Source organism: Pimephales promelas, chromosome 24 (genome assembly GCF_988280905.1).
Source record: "Pimephales promelas chromosome 24, fPimPro1.hap1.1, whole genome shotgun sequence".
Taxonomy (NCBI): Eukaryota; Metazoa; Chordata; class Actinopteri; order Cypriniformes; family Leuciscidae; genus Pimephales; species Pimephales promelas.
The window spans coordinates 28236403-28250868 of record NC_142792.1 but is presented as its reverse complement, the minus strand read 5'-3'; the positions used below and the strand labels follow the sequence as shown (position 1 = coordinate 28250868).

The 14466-nt window shown below is 42.5% G+C and overlaps 3 protein-coding genes across 4 annotated transcripts in view; all 3 read left to right on the top strand.

Annotated features, from left to right (window-relative positions):
- Positions 1 to 14466, top strand: part of LOC120480880 (NACHT, LRR and PYD domains-containing protein 3) — a 246496-nt gene that overhangs the window by 65444 nt on the left and 166586 nt on the right. The gene's annotated exons all lie outside the window — the stretch shown is intronic.
- The window catches only part of LOC148969338 (protein NLRC3-like), a 287825-nt gene that overhangs the window by 229383 nt on the left and 43976 nt on the right, over positions 1 to 14466 (top strand). The window lies entirely within an intron of this gene.
- On the top strand, positions 2160 to 8788 carry LOC120480872 (uncharacterized). Of its 2 annotated transcripts, none has more exons than XM_089126921.1 (3): positions 2160 to 2292; positions 2889 to 6290; positions 7160 to 8788. In XM_089126921.1, exon 3 carries the CDS (start codon positions 7416 to 7418, stop codon positions 8784 to 8786), a length of 1371 nt encoding a protein of 456 aa, XP_088983047.1. In that variant the 5' UTR covers positions 2160 to 2292; positions 2889 to 6290; positions 7160 to 7415; the 3' UTR covers positions 8787 to 8788. The 2 variants fall into 2 exon arrangements, with proteins under 2 accessions (XP_088983047.1, XP_088983046.1); XM_089126920.1 differs by having other exon boundaries at positions 7072 to 8788.

Sequence of the window (14466 nt, the reverse complement as noted above, 5' to 3'; positions counted from 1 at the left end):
ACTCTCACGTGATCCTGAGACCCCGGCCTGGATATGTGCCCAAGGTTCCCACCACTCCCTTCCGGGACCAGGTGGTGAACCTGCAAGCGCTGCCCCTGGAGGAGGCAGACCCAGCCTTGGCACTGCTCTGTCCGGTACGTGCTCTCCGCACCTACGTCGACAGATCGCGGTGTTTCAGGACCTCAGACCAGCTCTTTGTCTGTCATGGGGGGAGCCAGAAGGGAAGGGCTCTCTCAAAGCAACGGCTGTCCCACTGGATAGTGGATGCCATTACTTTGTCTTACCAGCAGCAAGGCCGTCCGTGCCCCCTTGGTGTGACGGCCCATTCCACTCGGAGTGTGGCCTCCTCTTGGGCTCTAGCGCATGGCGCCTCGCTAACAGACATCTGCAGAGCTGCAGGCTGGGCGACACCCAACACCTTCGCCAGATTCTATAATCTGCGAATTGAGCCGGTGTCCTCTCTCGTACTCGCTCCCGCCAGTACTGGACCCGCTTAGGTGTCTTCGCTTGCTCGCCATTCCACTCCCCGGACTGGATAAGTGCGATATCTCCTCAGTTCTTCCATTGAAGTCTTGAGTCCTCCAGCACCGACGATGCGGGCACCACTGCTGTTGCTCTGGATGCTGGCTAGGTGCCTCCATGTGCACGGTTCCCCATGGTAACCGTCTCATGTGTATTATCCACTGTAAGCCTCTCTGAGCATGTGTCTTCCCTTGGCAAGCCATCTGCCACCCCTGGAGTTAAATTCTAGTAGCCACCTGCGGTTGGTGCTCCAGTGTTTCCATATGCGTTCCTATGTGGCCATATGCGTATTTGTAAGTCCTCCCTTTGGTAGGCAGCTGGTAGCATGTCCCTCCCGGGATATGTTTCCCAGTGTACCTTGGTAATCCTGTGTCAAAGTGGGATCCCTAAAAAAAAAAAAAAAAAAAAAAGAAGAGAGGAGGGGTCCAGACTTTCGCAGGGCACTGGTAGACAGCTTGAAGATGGCGTGATGGCACAGACCCCCAATCTCCGTCACTTCTGACGTAACTCGAAGTGACTACGAAAGGGAACGTCTCGGTTACGGATGTAACCCTCGTTCCCTGAGTAGGGAACGGAGACGTTACGTCTCCCTGCCACTTTTGCTGTACCGCTGGGTAGACGCCTGAGTTCAGTCTTGGCTCCTCAGCGAAGACATACTGCGGTTGCGTTCACTTCCTCCTTTTATACTCACGGAGTAGGGCGGAGTACGCTATGCAAATTTCCGCAGCCCCAAGGCATTGCACGCCATTTGCTCGTTTTTAAATACTCGAAGAGGATTGGCTTTCTATGCGAAACCCCCAATCTCCGTCACTTCTGACGTAACGTCTCCGTTCCCTACTCAGGGAACGAGGGTTACATCCATAACCGAGACGTTTTATCTTATAAATCTGTTGCTTCTTTCACACAGTTTCACATTTCTTCAATCTTCAATTGTTAAGGTGTAATTTCAACAATATTGTGTTACGATCTCTGTGTGTGAAAATACAAAAGTGAGGAAAACATTATTGAGAATAAAAGTCCTATTGTGCTTATATTCAACATTTACCATTAGCTTTTCTTTTACGATGTTTACTTTTGTTAAACCGCTGTTATTAATATTTTATGTAATATTAGTAGTATTAGTAGTCTGCTTATTTTAGGTAGGTGTTTATATGTCTCTATTTATTCCATACATCAAGATTTTCACATCCAGTGTTTTCTAGTAGTTAAAGCAACTTCCTGACTACAAACATGTCAAGTTTTAAAGCTCTCAGAGTTTGTGTGATTGATCTGCACTAGTTTTTATATCTTAACTCCCATACGGACAGGCTATATTTTAGTCCTTTTTGGTTTTGGGGTCTATATCAATATCTGTTTATTTAACAATCTTAGCATTCAAATATTAGCCAAGTATCCATTTCATATATGGGAGACCTTAGGGATGAGGAAAAACATTGTTGCGTTTAGTTCTACTTCCGGTAGGGGTCTCTCAAAAACTAAAGCACTTTTTGACCATTCGTCACTAGCCTAAAATGTTTATTAGTGCTTCACACTCCAGTCCAGCTGGTGGCGGTAATGCACCGAAAGTTGGTTTGCCAACCGCCATGAAACTCCATTAGAAGAAGAAGAAGGCGCGTCGTTGCGGAACTGACGTGATCCAGGCGGAAGTGACGAGCCGTTGTGATGGATGAGCCGCTGCTGCTGTTGTGATGCTCCTCTTCTGAAGGAAAGCTCATTTCTCCAGCAACATCCAGCATGAACTGATCGCTGCACGGACTGACAGCTGTGATTGTGAGTTCAGTCCTCCGTGTTTTATTGATTATATCATCTGTAGTCTGTCAGTTTATAATGAGACGCACGAGCAGCGCCTGTAGTTTATATCATCTGTGTTCAATAAGAATCTGTTTTAGCACTTCGACACAGAAATCTTCCTCTAAACACACATGAACATCTGATAGATTAGCAAACACATCACTGAATGATAATGTGTGACACACATGAGTGTGTGTTTTAATGACAAACTAAGTGTAATTATAAAAATATCTAATCAAAGTATTTATAATATTGGTAAAACTTTACAGTGAGTTTTCATTAGTTAACATGAACTAACAATGAGCAGTACATCTGTTCATCTTTATGTTATTTGTGTCATGTGTTAATACATTATTAAATCAACAGTTCTGTTAACATTATTTAATGGACCATTATTGAACAGTTGTGTTTTAAACTTATTAAAAGTGATGTTCTAACGAGATCTTATTGTAAAGTGTTACCAAAGTATTATTTCTGTTTTATTATATTTGTTCAGCCGAACCCCATTAATAATCTGACAGTGATTGAGCTGCTATGAGTGTTTAGAGCTGACGGAGGTGGTGTGTGTTTCTCAGGAGTGTGTGTGTGTGTGTGTGTGTGTGTGATGGCTGGGAAGGTGAAGTGGGTGACGGACATGGAGAAATCGGTGCTGATCAATAACTTTGAGAAGAGAGGATGGATCCAGGTGACGGACAGCGACGACTGGAACTTCTACTGGCAAGAGCTCGTTTCATTTCATCCGTTCACACTGACACTGCAAAGCTGAAGTACACACTGAAGCACTTGATCAGATCAGTGCTAGGGCTGAATCCAGTTTCACACACACACTACTGGTGTTCAGATGAACTGTTTGAGCCGTTCACGGTGGACTGTGGTCGTACGACTGTGTCCTGAGGGAAATACTACTGTGCTGTATGAGTGGGGGATTCACACTTAAACTTGCTTTAAATATTTCACAGATGTTTTCAGACATTACAAACAAAGTCTGGAGGATTCGTGAACATTACTTTAAAAACATTTACTTACAATTTAAGACTTTTTTAAACATAATTTCCAAAACCTGTCCTAAAAAATCTCATTAACGCAACAGTCTGAAAACATCAACACTGTTAGAATAGCAAACATTTTCACATCTTTAAAAATGGGTTATTAACAGTCATGCACATTTATTTTATAATGATATCAAATAATATTTATTTTTAAATTATTTTTTTGTGTGATTTCTCTCATTTCCCGCAACCCCTTGCTCCTACAATTTACAATCTACAATTTTTATATAATTCAATGAAAATATATTTTCAAAATGATATGACCTGAAAGATTATAATGTGTAGATTCTGTACATACATTTATAACTAAACTAATATTTTCTATTAATTAATTTAACATTTAATGAACTTCTGTTGTGGTGATGATACACAAGTTATGGATATGAGGTTGATTATTTCAGTAATGATAATAAGTATACTAGGCTTTTGTTAAAAACAGAATAATATTTTCAGGTTCAGAACAGTTTTATTTTGTAGTGCTTCAAAAATACACAATCAAAGAACAAAACAAAGAGTGGCAGGTTGTAGATCTGGAATAATGGCTTTAGTTAGTTCACCCAAAAATGAAAATTATGTCATTAATGAAACTGATCACTTAAAAACACACCTTACACTTGCAAAATATGTGAGCGCGATATATGAACAGCCTCAAGGCAAGCTGAGCGATAGTTCATGAACTTTAGTTCTGAACGATAGTTCATGAACTTGTTCATATTTTGGGCGAACGTGAACTGAACGTAGCCTACTGTATTTCTGCCTGTTCTGATGAACGTTACAGTGAACTCGTTCATTCTTGTGTCTGTGAACCGAGGAGCGAGGAGGCGTCGTAAGATCATTTAAAAGGGTTTTATGAGGTCGGTGAGGATGGGAAAATCTTACATGTCTGTGCAAACTTTGCCCGTCGACAAAATAATTGTTTTCTGTGGATGTATATGGGCTGTGGCAATAATAATAGCCTAATAATAAAAAGAAGCTCGCAGCAACATATGGAAAAAAAGAAATATGAACTAGTTCATTTTTTGAAGTATGAAATATAAACTGAACTAGTTCATTTTAATATTTGTGAACTGAACTTTGATCCAACAGGTTGATAAGAAGGTTTACTTTGATATGTGCAAAGTCAGTAATTTGCCTGAGACACTATTCATGTGTAGAAAGAATTATTTGTATTCCAAAAGCAGTAATTGTTTTTCTAAGTATAATAAAAGGAAATGTGCCTTCCGAAAAAAGAAAAAACATTCAATATAATAGTGTTGTATAAAGAAAATAAAAAGCAAATATGACTATCATCACAAAGATGTTGTTTATAAGAAACAGAAAGTTTGTAAAATTAACTTCAACTGTCAGAAGGACAGCTCATGAAGAACCAATCATGTACAGAAAGGAATGTTCAAATTCAGAGGAACAGTTCAGAAGAAACGTTAATAATAAAGATTGAGAAGATTGGATCAGTTGTGCTCCATTTTTGGAATACTTAAATACATTTTTTTTTTTGGAATACTTGATGCGGCCCGGCCTGACCCAGGCTCTATCTCCAGCGGCCCCCAGTTAATTTGAGTTTGAGACCCCTGCTCTGAAGGGTATCTTGCCTCCCGACCAAACATTAGAAAATATGGAGAGAACTGTGCTGTTAGCTGCTTTTTGGTCTGCACTGCAAATAAAGTAGCCTTGAGGTGTTGGTCCCAGCTCTCAGCATTTGAACCCACCAACTTTGTTAGAACTCTGAAAGGTAAATAATGTTATTACTATCTCTGTGAAAATTATGCAGCTTAACAATCCAGGCAAACCTTTGAATGGTTCCATTTATTTTCTCCACAAGGCCATTGGTTTGTGGGTGGTATGGGGAGCACAAGCTCCTTTTAATACCCAAACTCTGACAAAGGTCAAAATTAATCAGAGAAAATAAGAGTACCGTATAATTACAAATGAGAATTAACCTTAGTTTAAACAACACAAGCAACTTAGGTGAAAAAGCTGTTACCTTATTGACAAACTCTTTGCCTTGGTCCGTTAAAATTCTTTGTGGAGCTCCAAATCTGTAGAAAAAATCTAAAATGTACTCACACACTTCTGCTGCACACTTTGATTTAAGTGGGTAGGCCTCTGTCCACTTAGTGGAGTAATCAATCATTACGCAAATGTATTGATTCCCACTTTTGGTTGTAGTCAATTTCCCAACTAAATCCATTCCCACCAGTTCCAGAGGCTGTGTGGTCTGGGGGGAGGAGAGGGTATATAAGTCATATAGAAGGATAATAAGCATGTTATACAATTGTGCAACATCACTGTCATTTGGTACACTCACCTCTATTGGCATGTAGGCTTTTTTTTTCCTTCAATGTAGACCTTCTGGCCTGGCATTCAGGGCACTGCGCTATCTACAAGGTTTAATGTATTGCCTTAAACATTGTAGTGATTTGGATTTAAAATAATGTGCCAAAAATAATAGTAAAACTTTATTTTAATGTGTCCTTGTTAAACACACCTTACATGTATTTCCTATAGTAGTAACTATAAATCAAGCAGAATTACATGCAATTAACCCTCAACCAAATCCTGATCCTTTCAAAAAAAAACCAGTAAGTACATGTGGTTAATTAATATTACTCAGTACTTAAATCTTTAATTTCACTTTAACACTGACAAATGCAAATAAAGTGTAACGAAAATAAAAATGATTAAACTGGAATAAAACTCAGCCATTTGCGGATGTCTTTCTCCAATCCAGGCCAGTATAATCTGCTGCTGAGAGCTTCAAGTGTTTTCTCCATGCCACAATGACCCCCCTGATCACTGGCATGAAGGTTAACAAAAGCAGAATTTGCCTCCTCTGGTGACGTCACCACTTTTGCCAAATGTTTGCCTCGCTTGCGCCTGTGGCATATATAGCGAAGCACGCCATCTAATGTGGATAACACAAAGGCTCAGGTAACTTCCATTGTTTCATTCCACTTTCATGGTGTAAAATATTTGTATTATACATGTAAGAATACCCCTAACAATGTACCGCTACATCACAACATACTTTTATTATGAGGCGTCCTTCCTTATGTACATTACCACTGTTTCATTACTGTCCAGTGTGGCTTTTTTGTAAAGTTATGATCAAACCTCTATGATCTTTTAACATAGTCATTTACATCTTTCAAGTGCTGCACCCTTAACAGAGTTAATGTTGTTTTGACTGAAAATTCAGTGATTTAACCAGTTTCTAAAATGTTAAAAGTGTGTTTTACACCACTACAAATGCTTAAATACAGCATGTCAGAAATTCATAGTTATTTTCAAGACCGTCAATATATTACAAAGCCTCTATACTTTAGCAACAACAGGTGCTTAGAAGTACTGGGGGAAAAAATTACATTACTGAGACACCTGATAAGTAGTTTTAGATAACAAATGAGTGAAATATTGAGAAATTGTCATGAGTCTGGTTCTTTCTTTCTGTTTTCTTTCCTTTGTCTCCCCCTGCCGGTTAGACCTCATCATTTCTTCTCTTTCCACACGCTTACACTTCTATTTTCTCCTCCTTTCATTACCGTCAGCTGACTCTCATATTCTCATCAACTACTCACCTGTTCTCTATCTTCTCCTCATTTCCACGCTACTTCTAGCCCTCTCTTTCTTGTCTGAATTGTCGGATTATTGTTTGACCCTAACGTATGTTGGATCGCTGTTGTTTGACTTCTCTGAGTAATTGTTTCTCCAGTCCTGTTCTGTCCTGTCCTGTCTGGTCCTGCGTGTCTGAGAAGATCATTGCCTACCGCTGTGCTATACTGCTTCTGTATTACTCTCAGCAGTCGCCGAGGAGAGTAGCTGAGGGTCTTCCTGCAAGAGCGCTGTACCAGCTCCATAGCTCCCGACCACTCTGGGTGGCCAGCTGAGGCCCCTTATCTCCGTTTGCAGAGCTACTTTCTGTTCCCTTCTGTGAAAAGACATTTTCTGTTCATTCAGCCTGTGAGGCGGTGATTTATTTCTTATTAAAGTTTTGAGTGTTATCTGCACCTACTCTGGACTCCTCTGAATCCTTGACAGAATAATCCGACTATCTGGATGGAGCGGGCTGGTGATCACCCCATTCAAGCAGCCGTGGAGATGCAGGGAGCGCTGTTGGGGAGGCACGACGAGGAGCTCACCTCGGTTCGCCGCGCTGTGGACTCTTTATCAGCACAAGTAGCCGATCTTTCCCAGCAGCTTCATGTAATCCGTTTGGAGGTTACTCGCTCTGTTAACCCGGAGTCACCTGAACCACGGGTAAATAATCCTCCTTGTTACGCCGGCGAACCGACGGAGTGTCTACCTTTTCTGACCCAATGCGAGGTGGTTTTTTCTCTCCAGCCAACGACCTACGACAGAGAACGCTCTCGCATCGCCTATGTAATCTCCCTTCTAAAGGGCAGGGCCCGCGAATGGGGAACCGCTGACTGGAACGCTGAGGGAGAGTGTCTGAGTCATTACTCACGCTTTAGGGAGGAGATGCTGCGTGTCTTTGACCGCTCTGTTCATGGCCCCGAAGCCTCCCGTGCACTTTCCTCCTTGCGTCAGGGACGACGCACCGTTTCAGATTTCTCTGTGGAGTTTCGAACCCTCGCTACTTTGTGCGGGTGGAATGAGCCGGCTCTGGTGGCTCGTTTTACAGAGGGTCTCAACGCCGAAATAAGGGACGAGGTTCTGGCCCGGGAGGTTCCTACTAGTCTCGATCTTCTGATGGACTCGGCGTTACGGGTGGAGAAGCGCTTTGAACTGCGTCGACGCGTGCGCCACTCCAGCAACATCCCTTTACCGGAACGCTCCCCTGTTGATGAGCGGATCCACCCCTGCGCTTTTTTCTCACATCGTCTTACCCCCGCCGAGCGGAATTATGATGTGGGGAATCGAGAGCTCTTAGCTATTCGTCTTGCTTTGGGGGAGTGGCGTCATTGGCTGGAGGGATCGGTTGTTCCGTTCATAGTTTGGACCGACCATAAGAACCTCGAGTACATCCGTTCTGCCAAGAGGCTTAACGCCCGTCAAGCTCGTTGGTCCCTTTACTTTACGCGCTTTGATTTTACTATCTCTTTTCGGCCGGGGTCCAAGAATCAGAAGCCTGATGCTCTCTCACGTCAGTTTCCTTCCCCTGAGACCACGCCTACGGAGGAGGGGATTCTCCCCCAGGGGGTGATAGTAGGCGCGGCCATCTGGGGAATCGAACGTCTGGTTAAGCGTACGCTGTCTCACACTCTAACGCCGCGGCTTTGTCCTAAGGGTCTTTTATTTGTTCCCCCATCTGCCCGCCGCGCCGTAATCCAGTGGGGACATTCTTCTAAATTGTTCGTCCACCCGGGGGTCAGGGGTACGATCGCCGCGGTCAAACAGAGGTTTTGGTGGCCCTCTCGCGAACGTGACATTCGACGTTTCATAGCCTCCTGTCCGATCTGCGCCTAGACTAAGGGTTCTAATAGACCTCCGGCGGGGTTTCTTAGGCCTCTTCCTGTCCCATCTCGTCCATGGGCTCAGATTGCGCTTGATTTTATCACTGGGCTTCCTCTCTCTAGGGGTAACCAGGTCATTCTCACGGTAATTGACCGTTTTTCCAAAGCCGCCCATTTCGTCCCGTTGCCTAAGCTTCCGTCCGCCAAGGAGACCGCTCAGATCGTTGTTGATCACGTTTTTAGGATCCATGGTCTCCCGGAGAACGTAGTTTCGGATAGGGGACCGCAATTCTCGTCTATCTTCTGGAGGGAATTCTGTCGCCTCATTGGCGTGTCGGTCAGTCTCTCCTCTGGGTATCATCCCCAGACGAACGGTCAGGCCGAACGCGCTAATCAGACGATTGGCCGCCTGTTACGCTGTTTAGCTTTTCGCAATCCCGCGTCCTGGGCGGAGCAACTTTCGTGGGCTGAGTATGCCTATAACTCCGCTCCAGCGTCTGCGACCGGCTTTTCGCCCTTTCAGAGTTGTTTAGGATACCAACCTCCGCTTTTTCCGTCCTCCGATTTGGAGTCCAAGGTGCCTTCCGTCCTAGCTTTCATCCAGCGCTGTAAACGAACTTGGAGAACGGTTAGAGCTGCACTCTGTAAGTCACGCTCTGTCACGCTTCGAGCCGCTAATAAGCGTCGAATCAAGAGTCCGCGATATGCTTGTGGTCAGAGGGTTTGGCTTTCGACTGCCAACCTCCCTCTTCAATATCCCTCGCGCAAGCTCGCTCCCAAATTCATTGGACCATTCCGCGTTGTTAAGGTCCATAGTCCGGTCTCGGTCAGACTGAGATTGCCGGCCAGTCTGCGTCGGGTCCATCCGGTGTTCCATGTTTCTAATTTAAAGCCCGTAGTTCGCGCCCCTCCGCGTCCTGTCTTGTCTCCGGTCCGTGTCGAGGGTGCTCCCATATACCGTGTCCGCAAATTACTCGACGTTCGCCCCAGGGGGAGGGGTCATCAGTTTTTGGTCGATTGGGAGGGGTATGGTCCTGAAGAGAGATGCTGGATCCCCTCCCGGGACGTCCTGGACCGCTCGCTGATTGACGACTTCTTTCGCGCCCGTCAGTCATCCTCTGGTGCGCCAGGTGGCGCACCTTGAGGAGAGGGTACTGTCATGAGTCTGGTTCTTTCTTTCTGTTTTCTTTCCTTTGTCTCCCCCTGCCGGTTAGACCTCATCATTTCTTCTCTTTCCACACGCTTACACTTCTATTTTCTCCTCCTTTCATTACCGTCAGCTGACTCTCATATTCTCATCAACTACTCACCTGTTCTCTATCTTCTCCTCATTTCCACGCTACTTCTAGCTCTCTCTTTCTTGTCTGAATTGTCGGATTATTGTTTGACCCTAACGTATGTTGGATCGCTGTTGTTTGACTTCTCTGAGTAATTGTTTCTCCAGTCCTGTTCTGTCCTGTCCTGTCTGGTCCTGCGTGTCTGAGAAGATCATTGCCTACCGCTGTGCTATACTGCTTCTGTATTACTCTCAGCAGTCGCCGAGGAGAGTAGCTGAGGGTCTTCCTGCAAGAGCGCTGTACCAGCTCCATAGCTCCCGACCACTCTGGGTGGCCAGCTGAGGCCCCTTATCTCCGTTTGCAGAGCTACTTTCTGTTCCCTTCTGTGAAAAGACATTTTCTGTTCATTCAGCCTGTGAGGCGGTGATTTATTTCTTATTAAAGTTTTGAGTGTTATCTGCACCTACTCTGGACTCCTCTGAATCCTTGACAGAAATAGCTGATCCCACTCTCAGTCGGACACATAGTCAGGTGTTGAAGTTCTTCACATTACTTGGCCACACAAACACACACACACACACACACACACACACACACAGACAGAGTGTCTGAATTGCTTCTGATAAGCGTGGATGTTCAACACAGAGAAGCAGAGAGAGAAACATCTGAGTAAGAGACAAGAATAGGTTAAGAAGGAGAGTCAAAGATGGACCAGGAGAAGGCATAAGAACAGGGCAGGAGTAAGGATGTGTGCCAGACTGCATCGTTATGTTTTCCCCCCTTATGTGGAACCTATGAAAGGTTATTTATTGAACTGAACATATAAAAGGGTAATTGTACATTTTTCTCTGTTTTTCGGTCAGTTTCTATTTATATGTCACATTCTGCCTTTTGTCAGGTGTTTTTCTTTTAGCAGACAGGAAAGTCTGAATTTAGTGTAAAAACTCACAATTAATAATGTTTTATTCCTGGTGGGAAATAGCTTCCACAGGCCATTTAGTTTAGATTTGTTGTTGATCAAAGGCAGCAATGTTATGTTTCCATTTAACTCAAAGCTTCATGTACAGCTTTTACTGCACCGACTCCAGTACCACTTTTCCCACATGCAGAATATGCGGTCAGTGTAGGGCACAAACTAAGGGGGCACCGTCAACACCCATATGGGCCCTATCAACACTCTGACACTCACAAAAAGCAGGTTCGGACTGTAGATTCAGGTAATGACTCATGCACTTGTAGATAGTATGATGTAAAGCTGCATACATTAAATAGTCAACAAGCAATTAGGGGTGAAAGAAAGGAGACAAAAAAACTATGGATTTCATATTGTCTTCTGAAATAAACATAATGACAAACACTGCAGTTGTCATAATGCCATTACTTTATTTAATTCCACAACATTGTGCTTTGATTGAGTAGCCTATATGGTCATAATCAGGCGAGCACCTGTTTTGACAGACTGATTTCCATTTTCAGTTGGGATTTGTTATATTTTGATAGTTAGCTTATATAATCAGGGTTTTTCCCCTTATAACAAGATAAATATTTTTTTGTTTTGGCAAGAAAAAAAATAAGACTGTGCAAACTGTAATACAGGTGTGTCCGTGAAACAAAGTAGACTGTTTGACCTAGATGGAGTGTCCAAAAAAAAGGTATTTTAATAAATGCTTGATATCAATTGTACACTGTCATCTGCTGCTCAATGCTCATCACAGCAACACTTTATGTGATGGGAATACATCTAAATACTTCAAAAACATCTCACGATTCGTTAATCTCGATAGCTGTAATAGTAAAAACCTATAATAGCTGTAGTAAAATTATTCGAAAGAGTTTCACATGTAATCTCATATGCAAGCATGTCAGCCAATCACAGCAGAGGCCGGTTACACACAGCAGACACGCCCCTTCAAACAGACAGGCTAAAATCAGGCTAAAAATGCCTTTTATTTCCAAATTATTTCTATTTTTCATCTAAAAAAACATACTAACATTATAAGGGCAACCCAGGAAACATTATAAATCGATAAAAAAAAACATTCTAGGGCACCTTTAAAATGAGACATTTTGAAAATGTTTTTGCTTCATTAATATTATTATTATTAGACTATGACGGTTGTCTTGTTGTGTAGACACATTTGTGATGAATGAGAGTAATCTCCTGTGACCTCTTCATAATAAAAGTCATCTCCAGTGAAATGCCTTTAGTGTGAAGCGTCAGCAGCAGGAGATGTTCAGTTTGCACTCGCAGTAACTTCATACAGCATTTCCCACAGCTTACACTGCGAGATAAAGCTGATGTCCTCTTGCACTTGATGTGATTAAAGTATTGTACTTCATTACATTTTCAAACAAAACATACTTAGGTAAAAGTAAAATGAAAACTACACAAATAAACTACTTAATTTTACGGAAGCCCTGAACCGCAAAATAAAATAGAAAAAAATGGAAGAAAAAAAAAATCTAGCATTTCGAGATTAAAGTCAAAACCTTTTGAGATTAAAGTCGAAACATTTCGAGAATAAAGTCGAAACATTGTGCATTCATAACAGTGCGCGTCCACTGGCTCAGAGCGTGTGTGTGTTTGTGTGAAGTCGAACTGCCATGGATAAACACAACATGGTAGCTTTTTAGTTTTATCTGGGCTTTCAACAAAATTCTACCCTCGTCACACGTGCTAGTGTCAGTGTTTCTGAGGTGTTTTCGTGCTCGTCTAGTCAACACTATCTGGGTCGAGAACACAACAGTAACCGTTCGGTCTCCCTCTTCACCGTAAATACGCTCTGGATACATTTTAAGTGCATCATTCTGTATCCAATCATGGTAGCCTAATGCTGGTAGATTGGCACCTGTTGAATTTCCTTTGATGAAACAAAACACACACACACACACATACACAGTGTGAAACTCGCTATTGGCCATTATGAATGCCTGTGTGTGTGGCAATGTGAGACAATGGCAAGCACACACGCGCAGCTTCTACGGAAGACTGTATTCTCGTACTCTCGTCCAGTAGCGGTTCTAGGCACGGGCGAACCGGGCAGTCGCCCGGGGCGGCATTTCTTCATGTCACATGGGGGGGCGGCACGAGCAGTTAAAAAATCCTCTGTGCGTCGAAGGTTTTGTATTTTTTTACCATTTCGATTCAATTATTGGCAATGGCGAACCTAATTGCTGAGAAGGTGCCGTGCACAGAAGCGATGTCAAGGGGGTCTCCTGATTAGTTCACGTATCGCGTCTTTTGCGCGCTCGAGGTCGTTATTTCAAATAGGCAAGGCGATTAGGCGCACGGTAAGCGCGCTCATTATGCGCTCGCGGGAGGCGTGCTCATAAACTTTTCAGTATGGGAGTGCTCGTGCACCCACTTGGGTGTTTTTTCTCTTCTCTGTAAATAAATCTTTTAGCAGAGCTTCAGCAAGCGTTTTTCTGTGGTGGGAAATACATTGGCTACTAAAACTTCTTTGTCGTTGTGGAGAGCGCAGTGCATGGTTGTATAGCAACGACAGCCATGGGAAAATCGGTCCGAATTTTACTAGTAATAATAAAAGATAAGCTACTGTGCATTATATGTCAGGAATGTATCTTTATTGACTCATTCTTTTTATAGAGATAATTGAATGCTGAAATAAGAGGTTTATATTTTTATAAAATCTTTTTTTGTGTTAACCTTTTTTAAGTTTAGTAGGTAAGATAAAAGACACTCATTTAAAACAAATCTTTAATGTTATTAACTTGGTGAATTGATTTCATTGTGTATTAGGCTTTTTGTGTATGTGATCATGTTTGTCACTATATCATGAAATGAAAATAATTTACATAATGATCAACTTTGTGTTTTTACAGTAGCCTATAATATGCAAAGTACAATTTTCTATTTTCTAAATAATCTCTGATTCTGTCCTTTTCTCTGACATTTTAAGAGTGACATAGGGCTACAAAAGCTATTTTAGGTTTATAACAGTTTGGATAGCTGTTCAAAATTATTTAAGAGATAAGAGATAAGTATTTTGTTACTAAATAAGTATCTCTCTGACCCTTTACTTTTAAAAACTCCATTTCGTGACAAAGTATAGTTTACCAAGCCATAACTAAAAGTGTGCCATGCATATAATTTAAGGAAATAACCAATGCGCTCTTTAAAGTTAGATTAATCTAGCAAAACAACTGGATTCTATTAACTGTGTTTTTCAAATGAACGGTATGTGATTTTACTGTTGGGTTGTTGTTGGTTTTTTTTTTCTTTTTTTTGCTTGGAGTGGGGTCGGGGGGGGGGGGGGGGGGGGCTTGAAGGGGGTCTCGCCCTGGGTGTAATTCAGAGTAGAACCGCCACTGCTCTCGTCTCTCGAAATGTTTCGACTTTAATCTCGAAATGCTGGACTTTTTTTTTTTTTACAGATTTTTTTTTAGGTTGCGTTT